General features: G+C 37.7%; 1 protein-coding gene across 2 annotated transcripts in view; it reads right to left on the reverse strand.

Moving 5' to 3' along the window:
• The window catches only part of MSRA (methionine sulfoxide reductase A), a 407,844-nt gene that overhangs the window by 104,638 nt on the left and 279,578 nt on the right, over positions 1-23,628 (reverse strand). For both annotated transcript variants that reach the window (XM_040626463.1, XM_040626462.1), the window contains one exon: positions 2,037-2,143. In XM_040626463.1, coding sequence (XP_040482397.1) covers positions 2,037-2,143 — 107 coding nt within the window. The remainder of the gene's footprint in view (positions 1-2,036; positions 2,144-23,628) is intronic.

Below are 23,628 nucleotides of genomic sequence, written 5' to 3' on the forward strand. Positions count from 1 at the left end.
CTTTTTTCTGTAATCCCAGTTACTCTACTAACTTAACCTTATGACTCCGGGCACCCAAAATACAGGGATAATAATGAGGTCTCTCTCCTTATAGGTTTGTGTGAGTTAAATAAGTTATAGAGTTTTCTAAGTGTCAGGTGGTTGATAAAAAGTTATGCAGCTGACATAGGAATTGAGACAATTTGGTGCTGGAGGCTTCGTGCTTAACCACCACCACATATGTCCAGGTGAGCCCATCATTATCAGAAAAGTCATGATGAAGAGAGACATGAGAAAGGATCATTTACAGTGCAAAGCTTTTGAGAATGACAATATAAATATACTCCAATTACTCTAAAACTTTGCAGCTTTAACAACAAGCACTTATTATCTTGTGCTTCTCTAGTACCACTTAGCTAGGTGCCTCTGGCTTGAGGCCTTTCATGAGGTTGTAGTCAAACTATCAGCTGGGGTTTGCAGACTCATCTGAAAGCTTGACTGGGGCTGAGGGGCTTCCCAGCTTGCTCATGTGGTTCTTGGAGGCCTTCATCCCTTGCCACATGAACCTTTACACAGAGCTGCCTCACAACATGGCAGCTGGTTTCCTCCAGGGCAAGTGATCCAGGAGACAAGAAGAAAGGGCCCCTATTATGGAAGCCACAATCTTTTAATAAACTCATCTCAGAAGTAACATCCCACCACTTCTGTCATTCATTGGGAGTGAGTCATTAAATCCAGCCCATACTCAAGGAGAGGGGTTTACACAAGGTCAGAGACCACTAAGAGCCAACCCAGAGGCTGATTACTATTACCACCCAAGTAGACATCACAGCCCTGGAGGGAGGGGGTGTACTGAGAATAAATGGGGCTCTATCAGCATTTCCTTTAGCTCTCTCTGCTTTTCAGAGTTGAACTGCCCATGAACTTCATGTCCTGTTACTTTTTATCAGTAGATAACACTCTTGTCTTGGCCTCCTCCTCGCTAGCTATCTCTGCCACCATGGAGGATACGTGGAGAACCCACAGATTGCTAGGAACTATTATATATCAGCCTTATTTCATAAATCTAAAATAGATCAGCATTATAGTAGCTACTGGCTCTATTGTTAAGCATAAATTTAAGTCAGGAAAAAAACAATAATTAAAATATTATCACAAAGTTCTAAAAATTAAAGCAATGCAAGTTCTTTTTTAAAGAACCAAAGCTCTATTGGAGATTTTTAAATATAATACAAGTTGATAGTAAAAATAATTATTTCATGCTATTATATCTGTATTTCTAAGAAGTATTTTTAGTATAATTCAATCTACTGTTACTAGCAAGAGACAGTGAGTATTCTGGGTTGAACTGTGTGCCCACAAAAATATAGGCTGGAATCCCAACCCCCTCTCAGAATGTGAGCTTATTTGGAGATAGTGTCTTTACAGAGGTAATCAAGTTAAAATGTGGTCATTAGGTTGGACCGTAATCCACTATGACTGGAGTTGTTGTAACAAGGGCAAATCTGGACACAGAAACAGACATGATAGAGGAAAGATGATGTAAAAAAGATACAAGGAGAAGACAGCCATCTACAAGCCGAGAGAGGGGCCTGGGGCAACCTTCTGTAGCAGGCCTCGGAAGGAGCCATGAACCAAGCAGAGCCAGCACCTTGATTTTGGACTTCCAGCCTCCAGAACCATGAGGCAAAGCATTTCTGTTGTTTAAGCCACCAGTCTGTGGTATTTTGTCATGGCAGCCTGAACAAACTATTATAGAGAGAAGAAAAAAAAACTGAGATTCAGCAAGAGAGAGGCAGAGAGAAATACAGAGAAAAGAAGACAATGTGTCAAGATTCATATTCATCTGGATGAGTTGATTTTAACAAGAAATGCACAAGGGCGTAGTCCTAAAATCTCATTTAGCATATTTATGCAGCAGAAGCTGACAGATGTTTCTAAAAACTGTGTAAATGGAACACAGTGCCAGGTGAAAACAACCAGATTCTCCCTCTACAGGTGGGGTCTGACCTGGTAGGGGCCAACAGTGGGAGTCCAGGAGCAAGAGGGGACCCTACCTTCTGGTAGTCTTCTTTGGACCTCAGGGCCACCTCCATGTGCTCGGTAGAGGTTGGATAGATGGCTGAGCGGTACTGAGTGCCGTGATCATTGCCTTGGCGCATACCTGGGAAAATGGAAAGCAGAAAGGATTATTGGAATGGACCAGGCAACAAGGCCAGTGTCATGAGTTTTCTATGATTCATGTGCTACTAATTTGTTTGTTTTTTTCAACTGAAATATGGTTGACACACAATGGTACATTAGTTTCAGGTGTACATCTTAGTGATTTGACAAATCTTACCTTATGCTACACTCACCACAAGTGTACCTACTACCTGTCACCATACACTGCTATTACAACACATTTGACTATATGCCCTATGCTGTGCCTTTTATTCCCGTGACTTATTCATTCAATGACTGGGAGCTTGTACCTCCCACTCCTCTTCACCCCTTTTCACCCATCCCCCACAACCCCTCCTCTCTGGCAACCATCAGTTTGTTCTCTGCATTTATGGGCCTATTTCCACATTTTGTTTGTTTGCTCATTTGTTTTGTTTTTTAGATTCCACAAATACGCGAATTTGTTTTTCTCTCTCTGACTTATTTCACTTAGCATAATATCCTCTAGGTCTATCCATGTTGTCACAAATGGCAAGATTTCATTCTTTTTTAGGGCTGAGTAATATTCCTCTCTCTCTCTCTCTCTCTCTATATATATATATATATATATATATATATATACCACATCTCCTTTTTCCATTCATCCATCAATGGACATTTAACGCTTGTTTTAATTTCCTCTTGACACCACTCTCCTTAAACAAGCACAGAATATATCTGTCTTGCTTTGCTTATTTTCATTACAACATATGTTTGAACTTAGGTAAATTTATCATAGGTCTTAGATCATAGTAGATGCTCTACAAATATGTATTTTTCTATGCAGATATTTAAATCATAACCTATTCTATTTTTCACTTGCAAAGCACTGTGCCGTACATTATTTCTTGGAATCTTAATGAGATACCGTGTATGGCAGCTACTGTGGTCCCTCTCTGGGCAAATAAGGAGATGGGATTATGTATGCGTAAGCACCTGGCATACTGCTTGGCACATAGGAGGTGCCTACAAATGACTAAGTAACTGATATTCAGTGAGTTTGAAGAGCTTGCCTAAGGTCATCCACCCAACTAAGGGAAAACCTGAGCCTTAAAGTTAGCCCAGCCCATTTTCCACCCTGTCACAGCTGCTAATGTAGCGATCTTGATCAATTTCTAACTGAATCATTTACTTCCCAAAGTTAAATAGCCACAGGCTTACTATAGATCTCCTATAGATGTCCATGCTGTATTCAAATGAACCTCACGCACGTTTACTTCATCATTCAAGAATCCACTTCAGTTTTAACAAGTGCCCCAAGACTCCTCCAACAGAAGGTTCAATCTTCCAAAAAACAGCTTTGTACTTGCAGATATTAATGTCCATGTGAATTACCTGGGGATGTTGTTCAAATGCAGATTCTGGTTCAGTAGGTCAGCATTTCTAAGCTCCCCAGGAGTGATGCTGACCACCAGACTGCATTCTGAGTAGCTAGGGTTTAGAGTTTGCTCAGATATTTTCAAGGTTCTTCATAATCCATCAGCAACAATTTTAATTCCAATAATGCGGTGAGGAAAACCTGAGTCTTCCAAACTAACCTTCCTGAGGTACCCAGTGTAGAGTGCTCCCTCCACCTCTCTCTATTCCCCCAGGAGGCACACATTTTTTACTGAACTCCTATTCAAGACTTAGTTCAAGCATCTTCGCTCCACAAAACCTTCCCTGAGTGCTCCTTACAGCTGTGACAATCACTGACTCCTTTGGGCAGGTCTCTTTCTTAGAGATTTTATTGTACTGCATTGTTATTATGTGGTTGTCCCTCTTCCTCATCTGTGAGCTTCCCAGAGGGCAGAGGCTTACAGCCATAGAACCTGGTATAGCGTCAGACAGATGGACATACTTCCACCAATATTCGTTGCATGAAGAACATAGGAGTTTTTATCTTGTGATCCAAGACAGTGCAATCAATACTGGAGTGCAAATCAACCAAAGTGCTTTTTACTATGTAAATTCAAATGTAAATAAAATAATCTTTCTTAAAAGCCCTAGGAAAAAGCTACCTGTGAGTTAACATGTTTGACAAGTAGAGGGAAGTGCCACAGCTAAAGACACCAAAGGTTCACTCTGGCAGTTAATGAACTGACAAGCTAGAATTCACAATCAAAACTAGAGGCTAAAAACAGAGGTTTAAATAATAACAAACTAGAAGGATTTGGGGTCAAGTCAGAGGCTATCTATGGTGTGTACATGTGTACTTGTGCATACGGCAGGGGGGGTTTCTGGCACCTACACCCCAGATTGGTTGACTTCCTAGAAATTTCACTTTCCCACCTTCAGAGTCGCATCCCCACCTTGACACACAAAGGTCACATGGGGACCAGAAACTAGTTAGTGCCTTAAACAGCCAATATCAGTGACACCAAAATATTAAGTTAATAATATATAATAAAAATAAACCAGCCCACATCTCCAATAAGCACTGTATAATTCCAAATTAAAATATCTATTTCATTTCTGTATGTTACACATTCACTTAAGTATCATATCATTATAATATACAATATGTAAGTATTATTACTTGAAATGCTTCAAAAGCATGTGCCAAATACTTTTCCAGGTGCTGAGAATACAGCAATGAATAAATGCAAACCCTATCTTTGCAGAGCTCACATTTCAGTGTAATTTAAGAAACTGGATAAATACACATTCCAGAATGGCACTTTGACAATATTTTTTTCTTTACCTTCTTCAACGTTCCCTCCTTCACTTAAAAGTAAGGCTTTTCCTGAGTGACTACGTCGCATCCTTTTGTGCACAATGGTATGATGGTAGTATTATTGTTCCCTCTGAAACTATTCTCCAAAAGATTCATCCAAAAGATTGCTGGATGGCTGGTTTTCAGGAAAATATGACCCGTCTCCATTTGGCACAAGATGCAGAACAGGAGGGTCTCCGTGTGGAGCTGTTTACATCAATTCAAGTTCCCTTTCTTTTGGAAGATAAACTAGTATGTGAGTGAAAGAGAACATGCAGGTGTGATTTATTTAAATTTTTCAACAAATTTTGCTAAGATTCCATATGTCTTGCACACTGAAGACAATAAATATGTCTGTGTTTGGATGAAGGTCCTTGACTTATCACAGGATGATGAGAAATTGCTGCTTATGCATAAAACTGCCTTTTTAGCAAACAAGATGGGAATAATTAAGAATCATTCCAAGGAAATTGTGTAATAGTGGGCTCTTCCACTGATCATATTCTCACAAATAGTCTGGTAGAAGAGTGCACAATGAAACACTTAGATTTATAGCCACATTCAGAGCCTCTCTTGTAGTGACATGACAACCTAAGGGGTAGAAACATCTGGAAGGTTTCCCAAAATTGTGTGGTTGGGCAGAAAAGATGCACATGACTGTCACTTTTTGGCAAGTATGTAAAGCAGTGCATTTCTATAAATATAATCCATGGATTTTTTAATGTAATTGTGGGTTATACTACTACAATCCAGGATGGGGATTTATAAGCCCTTTCCTAAAGCCATGATTCCCTTGAATTAAATTCTGACTTGATCATCTGCTAATTGTAATACTACAATACTGATAAGGCTGCTGTCACTGTTGTCTTTGTCTTCTTTGTGTAGACTTGGGCTGTCCCCAGCTCACCCTGGACAGCTATAAAGAGGAGTAACATAGTGGGCATTATCCACAGCTCAGCCCCAGACTCCTTGCACCTCTCCCCTTGCACCAACCCAACCTGACTATTCATCAATTGGAAAGATGGGAATTCTTCACACAGTTACAGCCACCATCTTTAAGTCTTACAGATTTGAATTTATAGCCCCTATGTTATGATCCCAATACTTCTTGGATGTTCTAGCAAAACTGACAGCTCCTCATGTCAGAACCAATACACACTCTCTTCCTGGTCACTCTGGCTAAAATCCTGCCTGGCCAGAAAGGAAGACAAGAAAATGTTAAAGAGATACAGTAGGGGATAGAGAGAAAACATCAAAGCCTTTATTCAGATATTCTTGAATTTTGAGTGATACTGGATAAGGCATTAACCCTCTGGTATGCTCATGAATAACAATGCTAATTTGATTGAATTTTTTTCCACCAAATTTCATCCCAAGGAGAAGGTATTAATACCTTAAAACAAAACCATACACACATTTACACCTACTTGTGTATGTTTTTGGTTGATTCCAATGCATGTACCTTTTGGTTAACTGACAAGGCTTATTAAATGGATAGGAGCTTGAAATTTGGAAACAGATGGTCCACTGGGAAATATGATTTAATGCTCAACAGATTAAAAAACCTATAGAACTATGAATTTTCTGTTCTCGTTATTTTTAATACATTGCATTTACAGATGTTTAGCATCATTAAACTTTCCACCATTTCTTTCAACCTCCATTGGTTTATGTTATGAACACAAAATGGTAATTCACATGTGAGGAAAACCTGTTCACTGAATCTCTCATAAGAATCCTAGGACTCAAAGCTACAAGATCTTGTCTTTAAGTCTGATTCTGTCACTGACATGCTTTGTGTAAATTACCTAATTTCTGAGCTTCAAACCTCATTTGTAAAATAAGGATTATAAGGACCTAAACTACAGGCTTGTTGTAAGGAGTAAATGAGATGAAACCTCTAAAGCACTTTGTTGACTATAAAAAATTATGTAGGTGTTAGGTACTTTAATTCAAACAACTTTTAACAATCTTGAAATGCTTCAGAATAACTAGTTTGAAATAAAAATAACAAATGATGTCACACAAGATACTCTAGGTACAACCCTTTTCATCCCCTGAAAAGTATTAAATAATATTTAGTCTCTCAGATGCCTACACAGTATAGGTCACGTAGAAACATCCAAAGAGAGAAACAAAATCCATTTTGTGTGTATAGAAATGTACTAGTTTTTAATTCTTTATTACATTTTTTAGCAGAATTATCTTCCTAATTAAAATTTTAGCTCTGCTAATCTCCAGCCCAGTTCTCTATTTCAATGGAAAACACATTGAAGAAAGGGAAAAACTCTGTGAGTGAATTTTCTGACACCTGCCCCTACCCATGAAGAGCTTTTCCAAGCAATGTCTCATTCTTGATCTCTGATCTGAAGTGTGGAAAAATCAGGCCTTTTTGGCACTGATCCCAAGAAAGAGCCTGGAAATCAGGGGTCTAACCCATCAAATCACAAAATAAATGTTATATTTGACTGTTATACCTGATCTAAACAGTCTTTATAATGCTGTTATCAAGAGGGGAAAACTAACCAAGGTTGCATTGTGAAAAAGGACAGAAAAATGTCACTGAGAGACAGAGAATTCCTACTTGTCTGTCCTTCTTCCACAAATAAATACGTTCTCTCTAGCATAAAGTATTCACAGGGTGCCAGCTGTGTACTCGGCACTATGGAGGCTACAGCAGAATTACTTATAAGCCTTGATCCCAAGAAAGAGCCTGGAAAAGGGAAAGAGGGAAAGGAACGAGCTTGACCCTATACTTCACTGTACTGGGTTTTTTGCCAACATTTCCCCTCACGTTGCAGACAGCTGTCATTAATCTTCAGATTAGCCCTGTGAAGTTGGTATTCTCAACCTTCTTGGACACAAAGGAAGCTGTGATTCAGAGACATTAGGTGACCTGCCCAGTGGCACAGAGCTGGTAAGTGGCCAAGCTGTGATTTAAAGCCAGATCCCCCGGACACCAAAATGGATGCACAAGTTAGAACAAAACAATCAATGGAACAAAGTGCCCTGTCAGTGGTGCATCTGGAAAGGAGCATCAGCACCTGAGGTCCAGAAATAAGAACAAGGCTGGTATGTGCTGAGGACTGGGAGGAGTCAGGGCTGGGTTCCTTCTAGGAGCCTAGAAGGAGATGAAGCTGGTTAGTTGTGCATGAGGCCACATAGGAATCTTGACAGGACATACCGGGGACTAGATCTGTTTGGAAACATCAGTCTCAAGGAAGCCACAGAACTCTGTGGAGCCCTGGGTAAGCATAATCTTCAAATATCCAAAACTCTCATATGGATTCAGTAAGTTTTGCAAAGTTCACTGTGCCCTCCACTTGGCTTTGGAAAAACAGAGGATAAATTACTGACACTACTTGGCTGTTTTTATGTTCCAGGAAAGCAAGCAATGGGCCTGCTGTAGTGGGTGAAATGAAAATAACTGGCCGAGAAACAACATCTTCTCCCCTAGCACTCTCTAAGTAATGAGGACTGGGCTTTGGGGCCTTCTTGAAGAGGACTGACCTCTTGGCATCCACCAACTGTTGCCAATTTCTCCATCCACCTTCTTCAAATAAGATTTGAAAGGGACAAACCATCCTGAGACTGTTCTAACATTTCTCTCTCTCTCTCTCTCAGTCTCTCTCTCTCTCAGTAGAGCCCACAGAAAGCACTGGAAAACAGAGAAATGCTTAATCTATAATGAAGCAAAAAAGACGAAAGTTCTCATCTGCTCAATGGGCCTTCTAAACCTTAGCTTATTTTTGGCTACCAGCCCTGTTCTATACCTTCTAACTGGAGAGAAGAAAAATATGCTTGAACAAGGGAATTTTAAAGGGAAATTCACACTATGACTTGTTTCAAGGTGATTACTTTAAGAAACTCCAGGACTCACCAGCTGATTGTGAACATCAGGGCAAAGAAGGACACATTTATAAGGGCCTACAATTTCTATCTGTGTTGGGGAACCTCAAAGGAGTAATAATCTCATTAGAGGCTCTCTGTGTTGGTTGCACAGACAGGGTGACTTCTACCAGGAAGAATCCATATTCTTCTCTTCTACAGACTATTGGTAGGAAAAAATGACCCATAATCAGGTTTTGTCATGAGGTAGTTCTGAATTCTAATTTCAGCTCTCTTGTTTACTAACTGTGTAACCTCAGCCAAGTTATTAGATCCATCTATGCTTCCATTTCTTCATTTGGAAAAATGGGGGTGATAGTACATACCTCACGGGGTTGTAGGTATCACGTAGGAGTTCAGTAAACATAACTCCTCCATCCCTTTGTGACTTCTAATGCAGAAATTCAAGGAAGAGACTTTTTCAACATATTTTTTAAGAATTTAAAATTTTCTCAGTCAATAAAGAGTTGCTAAGCATCTATATTAATCCAGGAATCTCGCTAGGACTTCAGCTAAAACACACACCAAAGAACCTGGTCTCAGTCTCAGAAAATTTCTGCAATGTATCATCAAACAGATAAGCATGCAGAGAAGTAAGATGTGCTCTTTAAGAACGAACAGAGATCCATCTAGAATCAATGCCTCTTAATCACTCAGGCCTCAGTGGCAATCAAGGATTTGGGTCAGATCCTTTTAAAACCAGTTTTATTGTTCCATGATTCACTAATAAATCATCGAACACTACCTCAAAAACTAAGGATGTACTGTATGGTGACTAACATAACATAATAAAAAATTATTATTAAAAAATAAATAAAACCAGTTTTATTGAGGTAAAATTGATATACAATAAATGGTATGCATTTAAAGTATACAATTTGACCAGTTTTGACCTGTATATACACAATGAAACCATTGCCACAATCAAGATAATGAACACCTCCAAAATATTCCTCAGGCCCATTTTAAATCTCTCCTTCCCATCACTCCCAGTCCCTGCCCTAAAGCCTCAGGCAAACTCTGATGTATATTCTATCATTCATTTAAATTCATTTGCATTTTCCAAAATTTTATACAACTGTAATCACATAGCATGTACTATTTTTTGGTAACTCAACCATGTTGTTATAAGTTTAACAGTTCCTTCTTTTTATTGCTGAGCAGTGTTCAATTGATTGGATATCCCACAATTTATTCATTGACCTATTGATGGACATTTTGGTTCTTTCCAGCCTTGGGCTATTAAAATAAAGCTAGTATAAATATTCATGTACAAGTCTTTGTATGTACATATACTTTCATTTCTTCTGGATAAATACCTGGGAGTGGAATGGCTAGTACATTTTTGTTTGAAGACTGTTAAACTTTTTCCAAAGTGATTGTAATATTTTATATTACCTGCCAGCAATATATGAGAACTCCAGTTGTCTTGTATCCACACAAACACTTGGTATGGTCAGTCCTTTTAAATTTAGCCATTTGAATATATGTGTAGTAGCTCACTGTGGTTTTAATTTGAATTTCTTAATGCCTAATGATGTTGAGCATTTTTCATGTGATAATTTGCTATTTGTACATCTTCTCTGATGAAGTGCTCAAATATTTTACACATTTTTAAATTGTGTTGTTTTCATATGGTAGAATTTTGAGAGTTTTTTATATATTCTGAATACAAGTGTCTGAACAAATATATAACTGGAAACTGCTTTCTCTCAGACTGTGGTTGGTCTTTAATTCTCTTGGTGACTTCCAAAGAGCACAAATTAATGTTGATGAAATCTAAATTATCAATGGTTTCTTTTATGATTCAAGTTTTTGGTGTTCTACCCAAAATCTTTATTTAACCCAAGTCATGAAGATTTTTTCTTATATTTACCTCTAGAAGTTTTATAGTTTAAGGTTTTAAATTTAGAGCTATGATTCCTTTTACATTTTGTATATGGTGTGAGGTACAGATCAGAGTTGTCTTGGTTTTCTTATTGTGATTGCTGTTGTATTCTTTTGTTGTTGCTTTTTTGCAGAAGGATATACAATTGTCCTAGCACCATTATGGAAAAGATTATCCTTTCTCTACTTCACAGTCTCTCCTCCCAGACTTTGTGCTATGTTTGCAAAGCACTGAATTTCTACATATCTTATCACCCTTAATGTACACTTATTATTTTGGCTCTAAACAGTAGATTATCTTTTAAAGAGATTTAAATCTTTAAAAGTCTTTATGTTTAGTAAAAATGTAGTTAACATTGTTAGCACTCTTTCTTTGTGTAGATCCATATTTCTAGCTGGTATCACTTCCTTTATGCTTGAAGGACTTCCTTTCACATTTCCTTCTAGCTCAGGTCTGATAGTGATGAATTCATTCAGCTTTTGTACATGTGGAAAAGTATTTCTCCTTCAATTTTGAAAGATATTTTCACCAGGCAAAGAATTCTAGTATGACAGTTCTTTTTTCCTTTCAATACTTCAAGATATTACTCCACTGCCTCCCACCTGGTATTGTTCCTGATGAGAAATCTGCCATATTCTGTATCTTTGTCCCTCTATGAAATTTATCTTTGTCCTGTGTCTACTTTTAAGATTTTCTCTTTGTCATTGATTTTAATGATTTGATTATCATGTGTCATGATGTAATTTTCTTCATGTTTCTTGTGTTGGATGTTCATTTACCTTCTGAGATCTACAGTTTTACAGTTTTTATCAAATTTGGAATTTTTTCTGATGTTCAGATTCTTTTTATCTCAGACATTATAATTGTCATCTCTCGAAGTTGGGTTAGGTCTTTTAAAAAATATTTTATGTATTTATTGGAGATAGAGAAAGAGGGCACAGAGAGAGGAGCAGAGAGGGAGGAAGAGAGACAAGCAGACTCCATGCTGACTGCAGAGCCCAACACAGGGCTCAATCCTACGACCCTGAGATCATGACTGCAGCCAAAACCAAGAGTAGGTCACTTAACTTACTGAGCCACCCATGGATCCTGGGTTGGGTCTTTTTTTATATCATCCACCGTTCTATTTAACATGTTCAATCTTTCCTGTTGCTTCTTAAACATAATGAATACAATTTTAATTACTTTAATTTTTATTGCTAGTGCCATTATCTATGTCAAGTTTCAGTCACTTTCCATTGATTGATTTTTCTCACTATAGATAGTATTTTCCTGTTTGTTTGAATGCATGGTTATCATTAACGGATGCCAAAAAGTGTGAATTTTACCTTGCTGGGTGCTGGATATTTAGTAATCCTACATATACGCTCATGTTCGTTGTTATGAAATGAGGTTAAGGTACTTGGCAAAAGTAACGTATCCTTGAACTTGGGGTAAGATGGTCAAGTAGGAGGACCTAAGTTCATCTCATCCCACATATACAACTAAAAAATACTCACATCAGTGTAAGCAACCCAGAAAACCACCTGAAGACTGACAGAACAAACTGCACAACTAAATGTAAAGAAGCCACACTGAAGAGGGTAGGAAGGGCAGAGATGTGGTGGGGAGCTAAAGGGACCAGGCCATCTGTGGGGTGAGAAGGGGGGGCCAGGAGCCCTGGGCAAGGAATGGGGAGAGAAACAGACCCTCATACCAATGAGCCCATGCAAGGAAGATGAATCCCCATAACATTTGGCTTTGAAAATTAGAGGGGCTGAATTTTTTGAGTTCTTAAAACCAGTGGGACTTAAAGCTGGGAATTTAAAAAATCAGCAGGCTAGGCTCTGGGAGAGCTGGGAAAGTACAAGGAAGCTGAGTCCCTGCCCTTAAAGAGACAGCATGACAAACAGCACAGAGAGATACAGAGAAGCAACAGTCTCAAATACACCTGTGACATACAAGAGGGAGAATTATTTGCTAATCTCAGAGTGTGTCCCAGAGGGGCAGTGTTCACTGAGGGAACTCTCTAGGAACAAAGGAGCTGGCAGGTGCCATCTCCCTCCACTGCCCCCTCAGCATAAACACATAGCCTCCTGTGGGAACTGGCATGGCCCCAACATTCACTACCTAACTTGCTTTCACCAAGTCTTGTGCCCGCCCCTCCTACTCCCACAACTTCCACAATCTGCATATCTGCAAATCTGCCCTTTCCAGTCATGCTTGCCTCAGTCCCAGTACTGCGGGTTCCCTCCCCCAGAAGACTGGCACACCTTATTAAAATTGTGCACCCTGCCCATGCATGCTTTACAGATCTGCCCTGGCCAGTCCTGGTTCTGGTGGGGTGCCAGCAGCAGGACTCATTTCACAAGCAGGCCAGCATGCACATTATTCAAACTGTGTGCCCCACCCCAGCTACCCAGTCTCAGCAGTGGCAGCAGTGGTATGTCCCCCCTTGCTGGCATGCAAACCTTGTGGGCACCACTCAACCCACCCTCCCCTTAAATCTGCTTTGTTCAGAGTCCATTTGAGCTGGGCTACAAGCCTAGCAGTGACTTGCAAGTAGCCCCAAAAGGGTCCAGCACCACTCCAAAGTGACTCTGGCCCTGGGGTGAGAGGAAGAGAATCACACACACACCAATCAGACATTGTAGACAGTTTGTGTGATTGCAGGGACCGCCCACTAACAAAAACTTCCCAGGGGACAACACAGGGAAAGCAACCTGCAGCTTGGGGCTATTGCATCTCTGTCAAATGCCTGCTCTGATTCAACTCAAGCTCAAGGCAGCCCCAGACCAGTCCACTAATACCACAGGGATCAAACACTGCCCACAACAGGCAAAGAGAGACACTGAAGACAAATGGACCAAAGGAAAAAGCAGCCAAGACACAAAAGCAGGGTACACACAACACACCTAGGAGATACCCCTGAAGTGCTAGGTTCCAGTGAACAGGAGACACTGAACTTCAGGGCACTACAGGACCTCTTCCTAGGGCCATTACTTTCAAGGACAGAAGATGTAACTAACTTCCCTAACACACAGCAATAGACCAGAGAGTTAGACAAAATGAAGAGACAGAGGAATATGTTCCAAATGTAAAACAGGACAAAATCACAGCAAGAGACCTAAGATAAACAGATATAAGTAATATGCCTGATAGAGAACTTAAAGTAATGATCATAAATATACTCACTGGACTTAAAAAAAGAGCGGAGGACAGCAGTGAGACCCTTAACACAGAAACAAAAAGAAATCAGAGATGAATAACACAATAAACAAAATTTAAAATACACTAGATGGAATAAATAGCAGACTAGAAGAAGCAGAAGAATAAATTAGTGACCTGGAGTAGAAGAATGAATTAATGGAAAGTAATCAAGCTGAGCAGACGAGAGAAAAAAATTGTACAAAATGATAATAGACTTAGGGAACTCAGCACCTCCATCAAGCATAATAACATTCATATTACAGGGATCCCAGATGAAGGAGAAAAAAGAGGACACAAATTTTCTTTGAAGAAAGAACAGTGGAAAAATTCCCATATCTGGGAAAGGGAACATAAATGCAGATCCAGGAGGCACAGAGATTCCCCAACAAAATCAACCCAACGAGGTCCACACCAAGATACATAGTAATTAGAAGGGCAAAACATAGTGATAAAGAGAGAATTTTAAAAGCAACAAAAGAAAAGAAGATAGCTACAAGGGAAACCCCTAAAACTATCAGCAGATTTTTCAGCAGAAACTGTGCAGGCCAGAAGAGAGTGGCAGGATACATTCAAAACAACCAAAGGGAAAAATCTGCAAGCAAGAAAACTCTATTTAGCAAGTCTGTCATTCAGAAGAAGGAGAGATAAAGAGTTTCCCAGACAAACAAAAGCTAAAGGAATTCATGGCCACTAAACCGGTTCTACAAGAAATTTTAAAGGGGACTCTTTGAATGGAAAGGAAAGATCATAAGTAAGAGTAAGAAAAGTAAGAAGCACAAAAGCAATAAAAATAAGTAGATCTATAAAATCAGTCAAGGGATACACAAAATAAAAGGATGTAAAGAATGACACCATATACCTAAAATGTGGTGGGGTGAGGAGTAAACAATGGGTTCAAACCTAAGTGACCATCAACTAAATATAGACTGTTAGACACAGAATATGTTATATAATACAAACGTAATGGCAACACAAATCAAAAGCCAGTAATAGATATGCAAAAAATAAAGAGAAAGAAATCCAGTATATCACTAAAGAAAACCAACAAAATGTGACAGAAGAGAGCAAGAGAAGAAAGGATCAGAGAAGAACTACAAAAGCAACCACAAAACAAAGAGCAAAATGGCAATAAATACCTATCCATCAATAATTACTTTGAATGTAAATGGACTAAATGCTCCTATCAAAAGATATAGGGTGATAGAATGGATAAAAAACAAGACCCATCTATGTGCTGCCTATAAGATACTCATTTCAGACCTAAAGACACATGCAAATTGAAAGTGAGGGGTTGGAGAAACATTTACTATGCAAATAGATGTGAAAAGAAAGCCAGGGTAGCAATATTTATATCAGACAAAATCCACTTCAAAACAAAGAGTGTAATAAGAAACAAAGAAGAACACTACATAATAATAAAGGGGACAGTCTAAAAAGAAGATATAATAATTGTAAATATTGGTGCACCCATAAAGTAGTTAAAAAAACATAAAGGAAGTAATTAATAGTAATACAATAATAGTAGAAGACTTTAACACCCCACTTACATGAATGGATCGATCATCCAAACAGAAAATCAACAAGGTAACAGCAGCTTTGAATGACACATTGGACCAGATGGATCTAACAGATATATTCAGAACATTCCATCCTAAAACAGCAGAATACATATTCTTTTCAAGTCTGCATGGAACATTTTCTCAAATAGATCACATATTAGGCCATGAAACAAGTCTCAACAAATTCGAAAAGATCAGTCATACCATGCATTTCTTCCGACTCCACCACCATGAAACTAGAAGTCAACCACAAGAAAAAAATCTGGAAAGACCACAAATACATGGAAGTTAAATAATATGCTACTAAACAATGAATGGGTCAACCAAAAATCAAAGGAAAAAATCAAAAATTACATGGAGAGAAATGAAAATGAAAACACAATGGTCCAAAATTTTTGAGCTGCAGCAAAAGCGGTTCTAACAGGAAAGTTTACAGCAAAACAGACCTACCTCAAGAAGCAAGAAAAATCTCAAACAAACAACCTAACCTTACACCAAGGAGCTAGAAAAGAACATACAAAACCCAAAACCAGCAGAAGGAAGGAAGTAATAAAGATTAGAGCAAAAATAATTGATACAGAAACTAAAAACAAAACAAAACAAAATAAAAACCAAAAAACCCACAACAACAATAGAACAGATTAAAGAAACCAGGAGCTGGTTCCTTGAAAAGATCAACTAAATTGATAAATTTCTAGCAAGACTCATTAAAAAAAGAGAGAGGGGGGACCCAGATAAGCAAAATCACTAATGAAATAGAAGAAATAACAACCAATACCACTGAAAATAAACAATTGTAACAGAATACTATTGAATACTTATATGCCAACAATTGGACAACTTAGAAGAAATGGACAAATTCCTAGGAACATATAAACTACCAAAATTAAAGCAGGAAGAAGTAGAACATTTGAACTGACAAATTACCAGCAATGAAATTGAATTGGTAATCAAAAACTTCCAAAAACAAAAGTCCAGGACCAGACAACTTCACAGAGGAAATCTACCAAACATTTAAAGAAGAGTTAATCCCTATTCTTCTAAAATTACTCCAAAAAATACAAGAGGAAAAAAAACTTCCAAATTCATTCTATGGGACCAGTACCACTCTGATACCAAAACTAGAAAAACACATCACACAAAAAGAACTACAGGCAAATATTCTTCATGAATATAAATGCAAAAATCCTCAACAAAATATTTGCAAACCAAATCCAACAATACATTAAAAAAATAATACACCATGATCAAGTGGAATTTATTCCTGGGATGTAAGTGTGGTTCAATATTCACAAAACAATCAAGGTGACACATCACATCAATAAAAGAAAAAATTTAAAAAAATATGATCATTTCAATAGATGCAAAAAAAAATTGACAAAGAAACACATCCATTCATAATAAAAACCCTCTCCAAAGTAGGTCTAGAGGGAACATACCTCAACATAATAAAGGCCTTATATGAAAAACCCACACCCAACATCATACTCAATGGTAAAAAACTGAGAGTTTTTCCACTAAGGGTCAGGAACAGGACAGGGATGCCTGCTCTCACCACTTTTATTCAACATAGTACTGGAATTAGTGGCTACAAATTAGGCAACATAAAGAAATAAAAGGCATTCCAATTGGTAAGGCAGAAGTAAATCTCTCACTATTTGCAGATGCTATGATCTATACAAAGAAAATCTATACATACCATATATACTATATCTATATACACCAAAAATCTCTGGAACTGATAAATTCAGTAAAGTCACAGGATACAAAATCAATGTGCAGAAATCTGTTGCATTCCTATACACTAATAACGAAGCAGCAGCAAGTGAAATTAAGAAAATAATCCTATTTACAATTACACCAAAAACACTAAAACATCTAGGAATAAACTTACCAAAGAGGTGAAAGACTTATATTCTGAAAACTATAAAACACTGATGAAAGAAATTCAAAACAACATAAAGAAATAGAAAGATACTCCATGTTCATGGGTTGGAAGAACAAATATTGTTAAAATGTCTATACTCACCAAAGCAATCTACAGATTTAATGTCATCTTTATCAAAACACCAACAGCATTTTCCACAGGACTAGAAAAAGCAATCCTAAAATTTATATGGAACCACAAAAGATCTCAAATAGCCAAAGCAATCCTGAAAAAGAAAGACAAAACTGGAGGTATCACAATTCCAGATTTTAAGTTATATTACAAAATGGTAGTAATTAAGGCAGTATGGTACTGGCATAAAAATAGACACACAGATGAACAGAATAGAAGAGAAAACCCAGAAATAAACCCATAATTATATGGTTAATTAATCTTCAAAAAAGCAGGAAAGAATATCCAATGGGAAAAAGATAGTCTCTTCAACAAATGGTGTTGGAAAAATTGGACAGTTAAATGCCAAAAAATGAAATTGGACCACCATACACAAAAATAAACTCAAAATGAGTTAAGGACCTAAATGTGAGACCTGAAACCATAAAAATCCTGGAAGACAGCACAGGCAGTAATCCCTCTGACATCAGCCATAACATCTTTCTGGATTTGTCTCCTGAGGCAAGGTAAACAAAAGCAAAAATAAACTATTGGGATTACATCAAAATAAAAAGCTTCTAAACAACCAACAAAACTAAAAGACAACCTATTGAATGAGAGAAGGTATTTGCAAATGACATATCCAATAAAGGGTTAGTATCCAAAATATATAAAGAATTTTTAAAAATCAACACCAAAAAACCAAATAATCCAAATAAAAAATGGGCAGAAGACATGAACAGATATTCCTCCAAAGAAGATATCCAGATGACCAACAGACATATGAAAAGATGCCTAACGTCACTCATCATCAGGGAAATGCAAATCAAAACCACAATTACATATCACCTCGCCCCTGTCAGAATGGCTAAAATAAAAAAAATTCAAGAAACAAGTATTGATGAAGATGCAGAGAAAAAGGAACCCTCGTGCATTATTGGTGGGAATGCAAACTGGTGCAGTGACTGTGGAAGACAGTATGTAGATTTCTGAAAAGATTAAAAATAAAACTGTAAGATTCAGTAATGGTACTACTGGGTATTTAGCCTAAGAATATGAAAATACTAATTCGAAGGGATATATGCACCCCTATTTATTGTGGCATTATTTGCAATAGCCAAATTTTAAAAGCAGCCCAAGTGTCCATCAAGAGATGAATGGATAAAGAAGATGTGGTATATATATATAGTGGGATATTATTTAGCCAGAAAAAAGAATGAAATCTTGCCATTTGCAACAACAACATGGATGGATCTAGAGTGTATAATGCTAAATGAAATAAGTCAGAGAAAGACAAACACCTTATGATTTCGCTCATATGTGAAATTTAAGAAACAAAACAAACAAACAAAAGAAAATAAAAGAGACAAACCAAAAAACAGACTTAACTATAGGGAACAAAGAGATGGTTACCAGAGCGGAGAGGTGGGTGGGGAGAATGGGAAGGAGGTGAAGGGGATTAAGAGTACACTTAGCTTGATGAGCACTGAGTAATACAAGGAACCGCTGAATCACTATATTGATGCTTGAAGCTAATATAACACTGTACGTTAACTATACTTGAATTAAAATTTTAAAAATAAAAAAAATTTTAAGTAACATATCCTTTTGGTTCTTACTTTCAAGCACTGTTATTTTGGACCAAAGAAGCTTTTAAGCTAGGTTAATTTTCCTACTAATGAGGTAAACCTTTCTGAGTACTTTATCTGATGCCCAATGAATTTTTATATGTACCATTCTGGCTAGTGAAAACAGGCAGTATTCCCAACCTCATGTGAACTCTGGGAATTTTTTCCCTCTAATTGTTCAAGGTGATTCTTTTCCTGGCCTCAGGTTGTTTAATCACGCAATATTCTGGTCAGTCTCAGACAATCACTTAAAGGAACACTTTAGAGATCTCCAGAGATTTCTCTCTCAACATTTTTCTCTTCCCTTCTTCTGCTCTATCAATTCTACCTTCCTCAGTATCCCTAGACTTCCACTTCCATCCCCTCAACTCATGGAGACTGTGAGGCTTGGCCTGGGTTCCTCCTTCTAGCTCTGCAGCATAGAAATTTTCTTTAGGAAATCAGGGCAATTGTAGGATTTATTTGTTTCTCTGATGTCCAACATTTCATATATTTTGTTTAATTTTTTAGTCCTTTCAAATCACAAACAGAAGTCTTTGGGCTAAATATCTTCCAGCCCTAATTTTAAAAAAATCATTCAAAGTTAAAATAATGGGCATGCGGGCATGGATAGCTAGACTGAAAAATTCTCTTAGGTTTGAGTAGAGTTTTTTGTATTTTTTGTTTTGTGTTACTATTCTGTTAACAAATGGATTCTGTAAATTTATTTCAGTAAAATAATTCAGATTAAAATGCGCATAAATGGCATCTAGATGGTGACAAATATTTTTAAATCCCCATCATTAATCAACAAATTAATTTTCTCTATATTTTATCCTTTTGTCTTAGTTCTTCTTGATCCCTGCTCCATCAGACAGTATTAACAGCACCTCCCTTCCTTAAATACTTTCCCCTTGGTCTTGTAACACCACACTTCATCTAAGACTTCAAGTATTTCCTGACTGGTCCCTATCTATTTGCTTTTCCATTTCCCCCCCTCACCATCCTTACAACAGTTGTTCGTAGGTTTGCTCTTTTGCCATTGCCCTCCCTTCCATGTGCCCTCCAATGGAATCTCCCTTTTCTATGCTAAGAACTTACAAATCTAAATTTGTGATCCAAATTCTCTTTCAGGTTTCAGTCCTGTAGAACCACATTCCTGTTAGACACTTACTAGGCTTCCTCATCCCTCAGTTCTCAACTGACCTCATTATCTTTCCCTGTCCCCTACTTTTCTCATCTCTATCAACTGACATGATCATTCTCCTAGCAACCCAAGCTTTCAATCTTGTAGTAATCCATGTTTCATTTGAGCCTCTTTTATACCTTAAGCCAGGCAGTCACTTAACTTTACCTTTGTTTTCAGTAAAATCTTTCACTAATCTTCTTTCCCTTTCCACAGCCTCCATTCTGATCTAAACTCAATACCTCATGGTGTGTGATGATAAAGCCAGGATGAATACCAGGATCTTCTGTAGAGACCTAATTCAGGGTTGCTTAATAAATGCTTCCGGGTTGTTTCTGGCTGTATATATCGAATAAACGAATTGGTAGTTCCTTGTAATAGTGGATCATTTCACTACATAATCCTATTACTGCTTCCAGAACTACAAGCCTAATATTTCACTCCTCTTTCCGTGTACAAAGCCTAAGGGCATCCTTTTTCCGATTTTCCATTCTCAGAACAAAGTGAACATAATGCAGAAAACTGACAGAGATCTGAAGTCCCTCCTATGAAACACATTCAATTTCTTAATTCTTATGCTAGACTTATAGCTTTGACTTATTTATCATCCCTTTAAACTTTATAAAAGCCAATATATTTATCAGTTATTCTCCATATCAGTACTCACTAAAGGAAGATGTTTCTGAAAAGTAAAGCGAAGGCAAGTAAAGCAAAATTTCCTTCAAACAATCCACGGGATTTAGAATATAAATATGAATATTTAATCAGGGAACCCCAGGACATTACATTGAAATTCAGACTTCCATGTGACTTGGGTCATGCAAAAACTTTCAGTCACTCTTTTGCATACCAGGAGATGATCAACTCTCAGCGAGGGAAACTGTTATCTAGATCATTTGAAGGAGGCAAGAGTTCTTGGGCTATTTTAAAAAGGGAAGGAAACACTAAGAAATCAATTAATATACTAAAAATGAAACTCAGGTGTTTTTAAAGACACTGCTGGGCAACTTGACTTAAAATAGAAGGGTGACTACCAGGGACTCTGTCAGGGTTGCTTCACCTCGGCACTGTTGACATCATGGGCTGGGTAATTCCTTGCAGTGAGGGGCTGTCCTATGCATTGCAGGGTGTATAACAGCATCCCTAGATTTTAACCCCTGTTGCTAGCAGCATCCACTCAGCTGCGACAACCAAAAATATCTCTATATACTGCCAAATATCCCCTGGGGGGCAAAACTGCCCCCACTTGAGACCCACTGCTATGTATTAACGAGTGACATCTTTTGATATCATCACTTATAAAACCTCCTTTTTCAAGGCTGCGAAATGAAGCAACACATGAAGTAAAAGCTTTAGGATGTGAAAACCAATAGTTATTAAAGAGTTTCACAGGTCTTTGGTATTCATATTTTCTCTCATAGCCACTAATTCAGTGGTTATCAGTGTGGTTTTTTCCTTTCTTCTTTCGTTTCTTCCTTCCTTCCTTTCATTCCTTTCTTTCTATCCCCAAATTCAAGAGAATGAAGATTTGCATTAGAGAACACAAGACCATTAAAAAAAATTTTTTTTCAGATAAAACAGCATTTTAAGTTACACATTGAAAGTCTATAAGGAAGGGAAGATATTACAGTCTGTAAATGAATAAGCAGAAATTGAAATCAACATGTATACAATTGCAAAGAGATAAAGGTCTCAATTGTAAGAAGAAAGCAAGAAAAGAAAAGTCTGTTTTCCTACTTATTTAATACTTTGGGCAGAAAAAAGCAAGCATTAAAATTATCATCGTAATATGTTTGCTGGTGACTACAGCATCTTTTCATATCTCTCAGAAAGTCTTGCATCTCTCAAAAATTAGTATGGTCCTAACTCACCACACCAAGAACTGCAATCAGTTTAACAGAGAACAAAAATAATAGTGACTTAAACAAAAGAGGATTATATTTCTTTTTCACTTAGCATAAGTGACAGCTACTAAGGTAGGCTCCATGGTCCCCAGGGACTCAAACTTCTTCTTTCCACTCAACTCCCCTTAGCATACAGCCAAATAAGGACTCCATGGGGAAAACATCATAGGGCCCTGAGGTCCTCCAACAAGTGAATGAGCCTGCCTCCCTCACAGTAATAGATAGCCCTTCTTATCATCACCCTTCTATCATCACCCACATGATGCTTCCTGCCATACTTGGCCTTTACACTCAGGTGTCTGAGACAAGCCTTATTAACATGCAACTGCCTCACTTTACCTGACTGAAAAATTAATTCCGTCAATTTTAAATGACATCTCACTTTGAATTTGAAACACATAGGAAGGAAGGAAGGAAGGAAGGAAGGAAGGAAGGAAGGAAGGAAGGAAGGAAGGAAGGGGCAAGGGAAGGGAAGGAAGAGGGAGGGAGGAAGGAAGGGAGGGAGGGAGGAAGAAGGAAGAGAAGAAGGGAAGGGAGGAAAGGAGGGTGGAAGGAAGGGACTGAAGAAGGAAGAGAGGGAGATATGTATTATTTACCTCTCCAAATATCTCTTCTTTTTTCTTCTTATGGAATGTGAAAATAACTCTCAGAGGAAAAAATATTGGGGTGGAGGAACTATGGCAAATGGTCCACTATGAAACTGGCCAGTCCAAATTTAATAGAACTCCAATGGCCCATTTCAACCTCTGCCTGACAAGAACATAAGCCACACCAGTTAAGAAAAACTAACTGATCCTTTTCATGTCTCATGTCTGAATATTACACATAAAATACACAGTTCTCCCAGTTAGTTACAATTACACACATATGTGCCTATTAAATTAAACATACCTTGACTACAAATACAATCAATATTTAATTTAGGTGATCAAGAAAATAGCTAATGATCCTAGAGCCTTTACTATGTGCCATTGTATTTTACTCATATTCACCCAATTCTCCAAGTACATGAAGTATTATTATCGAATCCGTTCCTCAGAAGGTAAGACTGATACTCAGAGAGAGGTTTGAGTATTGACCCAAGCCAATGCTGGATCTGGAACTAGCGAACTCCAAAGCCAGTGTCTTAGTCACTACTATACCAATTTATAAATAATATATCATTTAAGTATATTTTTAAAATGAAGTAGAATGTAGTAAACTATGAAAGATACTACGTGGCTCTCTTCTAAAAGGAAATACCCCGTGTTCCCTATCATTTTTACAATATTCTTTCTATTTTTTTAATGCAATGCATCTCAAGAGGGATACAATGATATTGCTATGTAACAGAGGTGCCAAATATTCACTCTGTACCTAAAAGGTTTTCATTTTCAATAATGAGAAAACATTACTTCCACAATCATAAATAAATAATTTTGAAAAGATGTGGTGATTTCTTCCTGAAAGGTAAAAAGTCACCTTAGTATAGATTTTGCTACTATAAAAGGGAA

Source organism: Ursus maritimus, unplaced genomic scaffold (assembly GCF_017311325.1).
Source record: "Ursus maritimus isolate PB19 unplaced genomic scaffold, ASM1731132v1 scaffold_11, whole genome shotgun sequence".
NCBI lineage: Eukaryota > Metazoa > Chordata > Mammalia > Carnivora > Ursidae > Ursus > Ursus maritimus.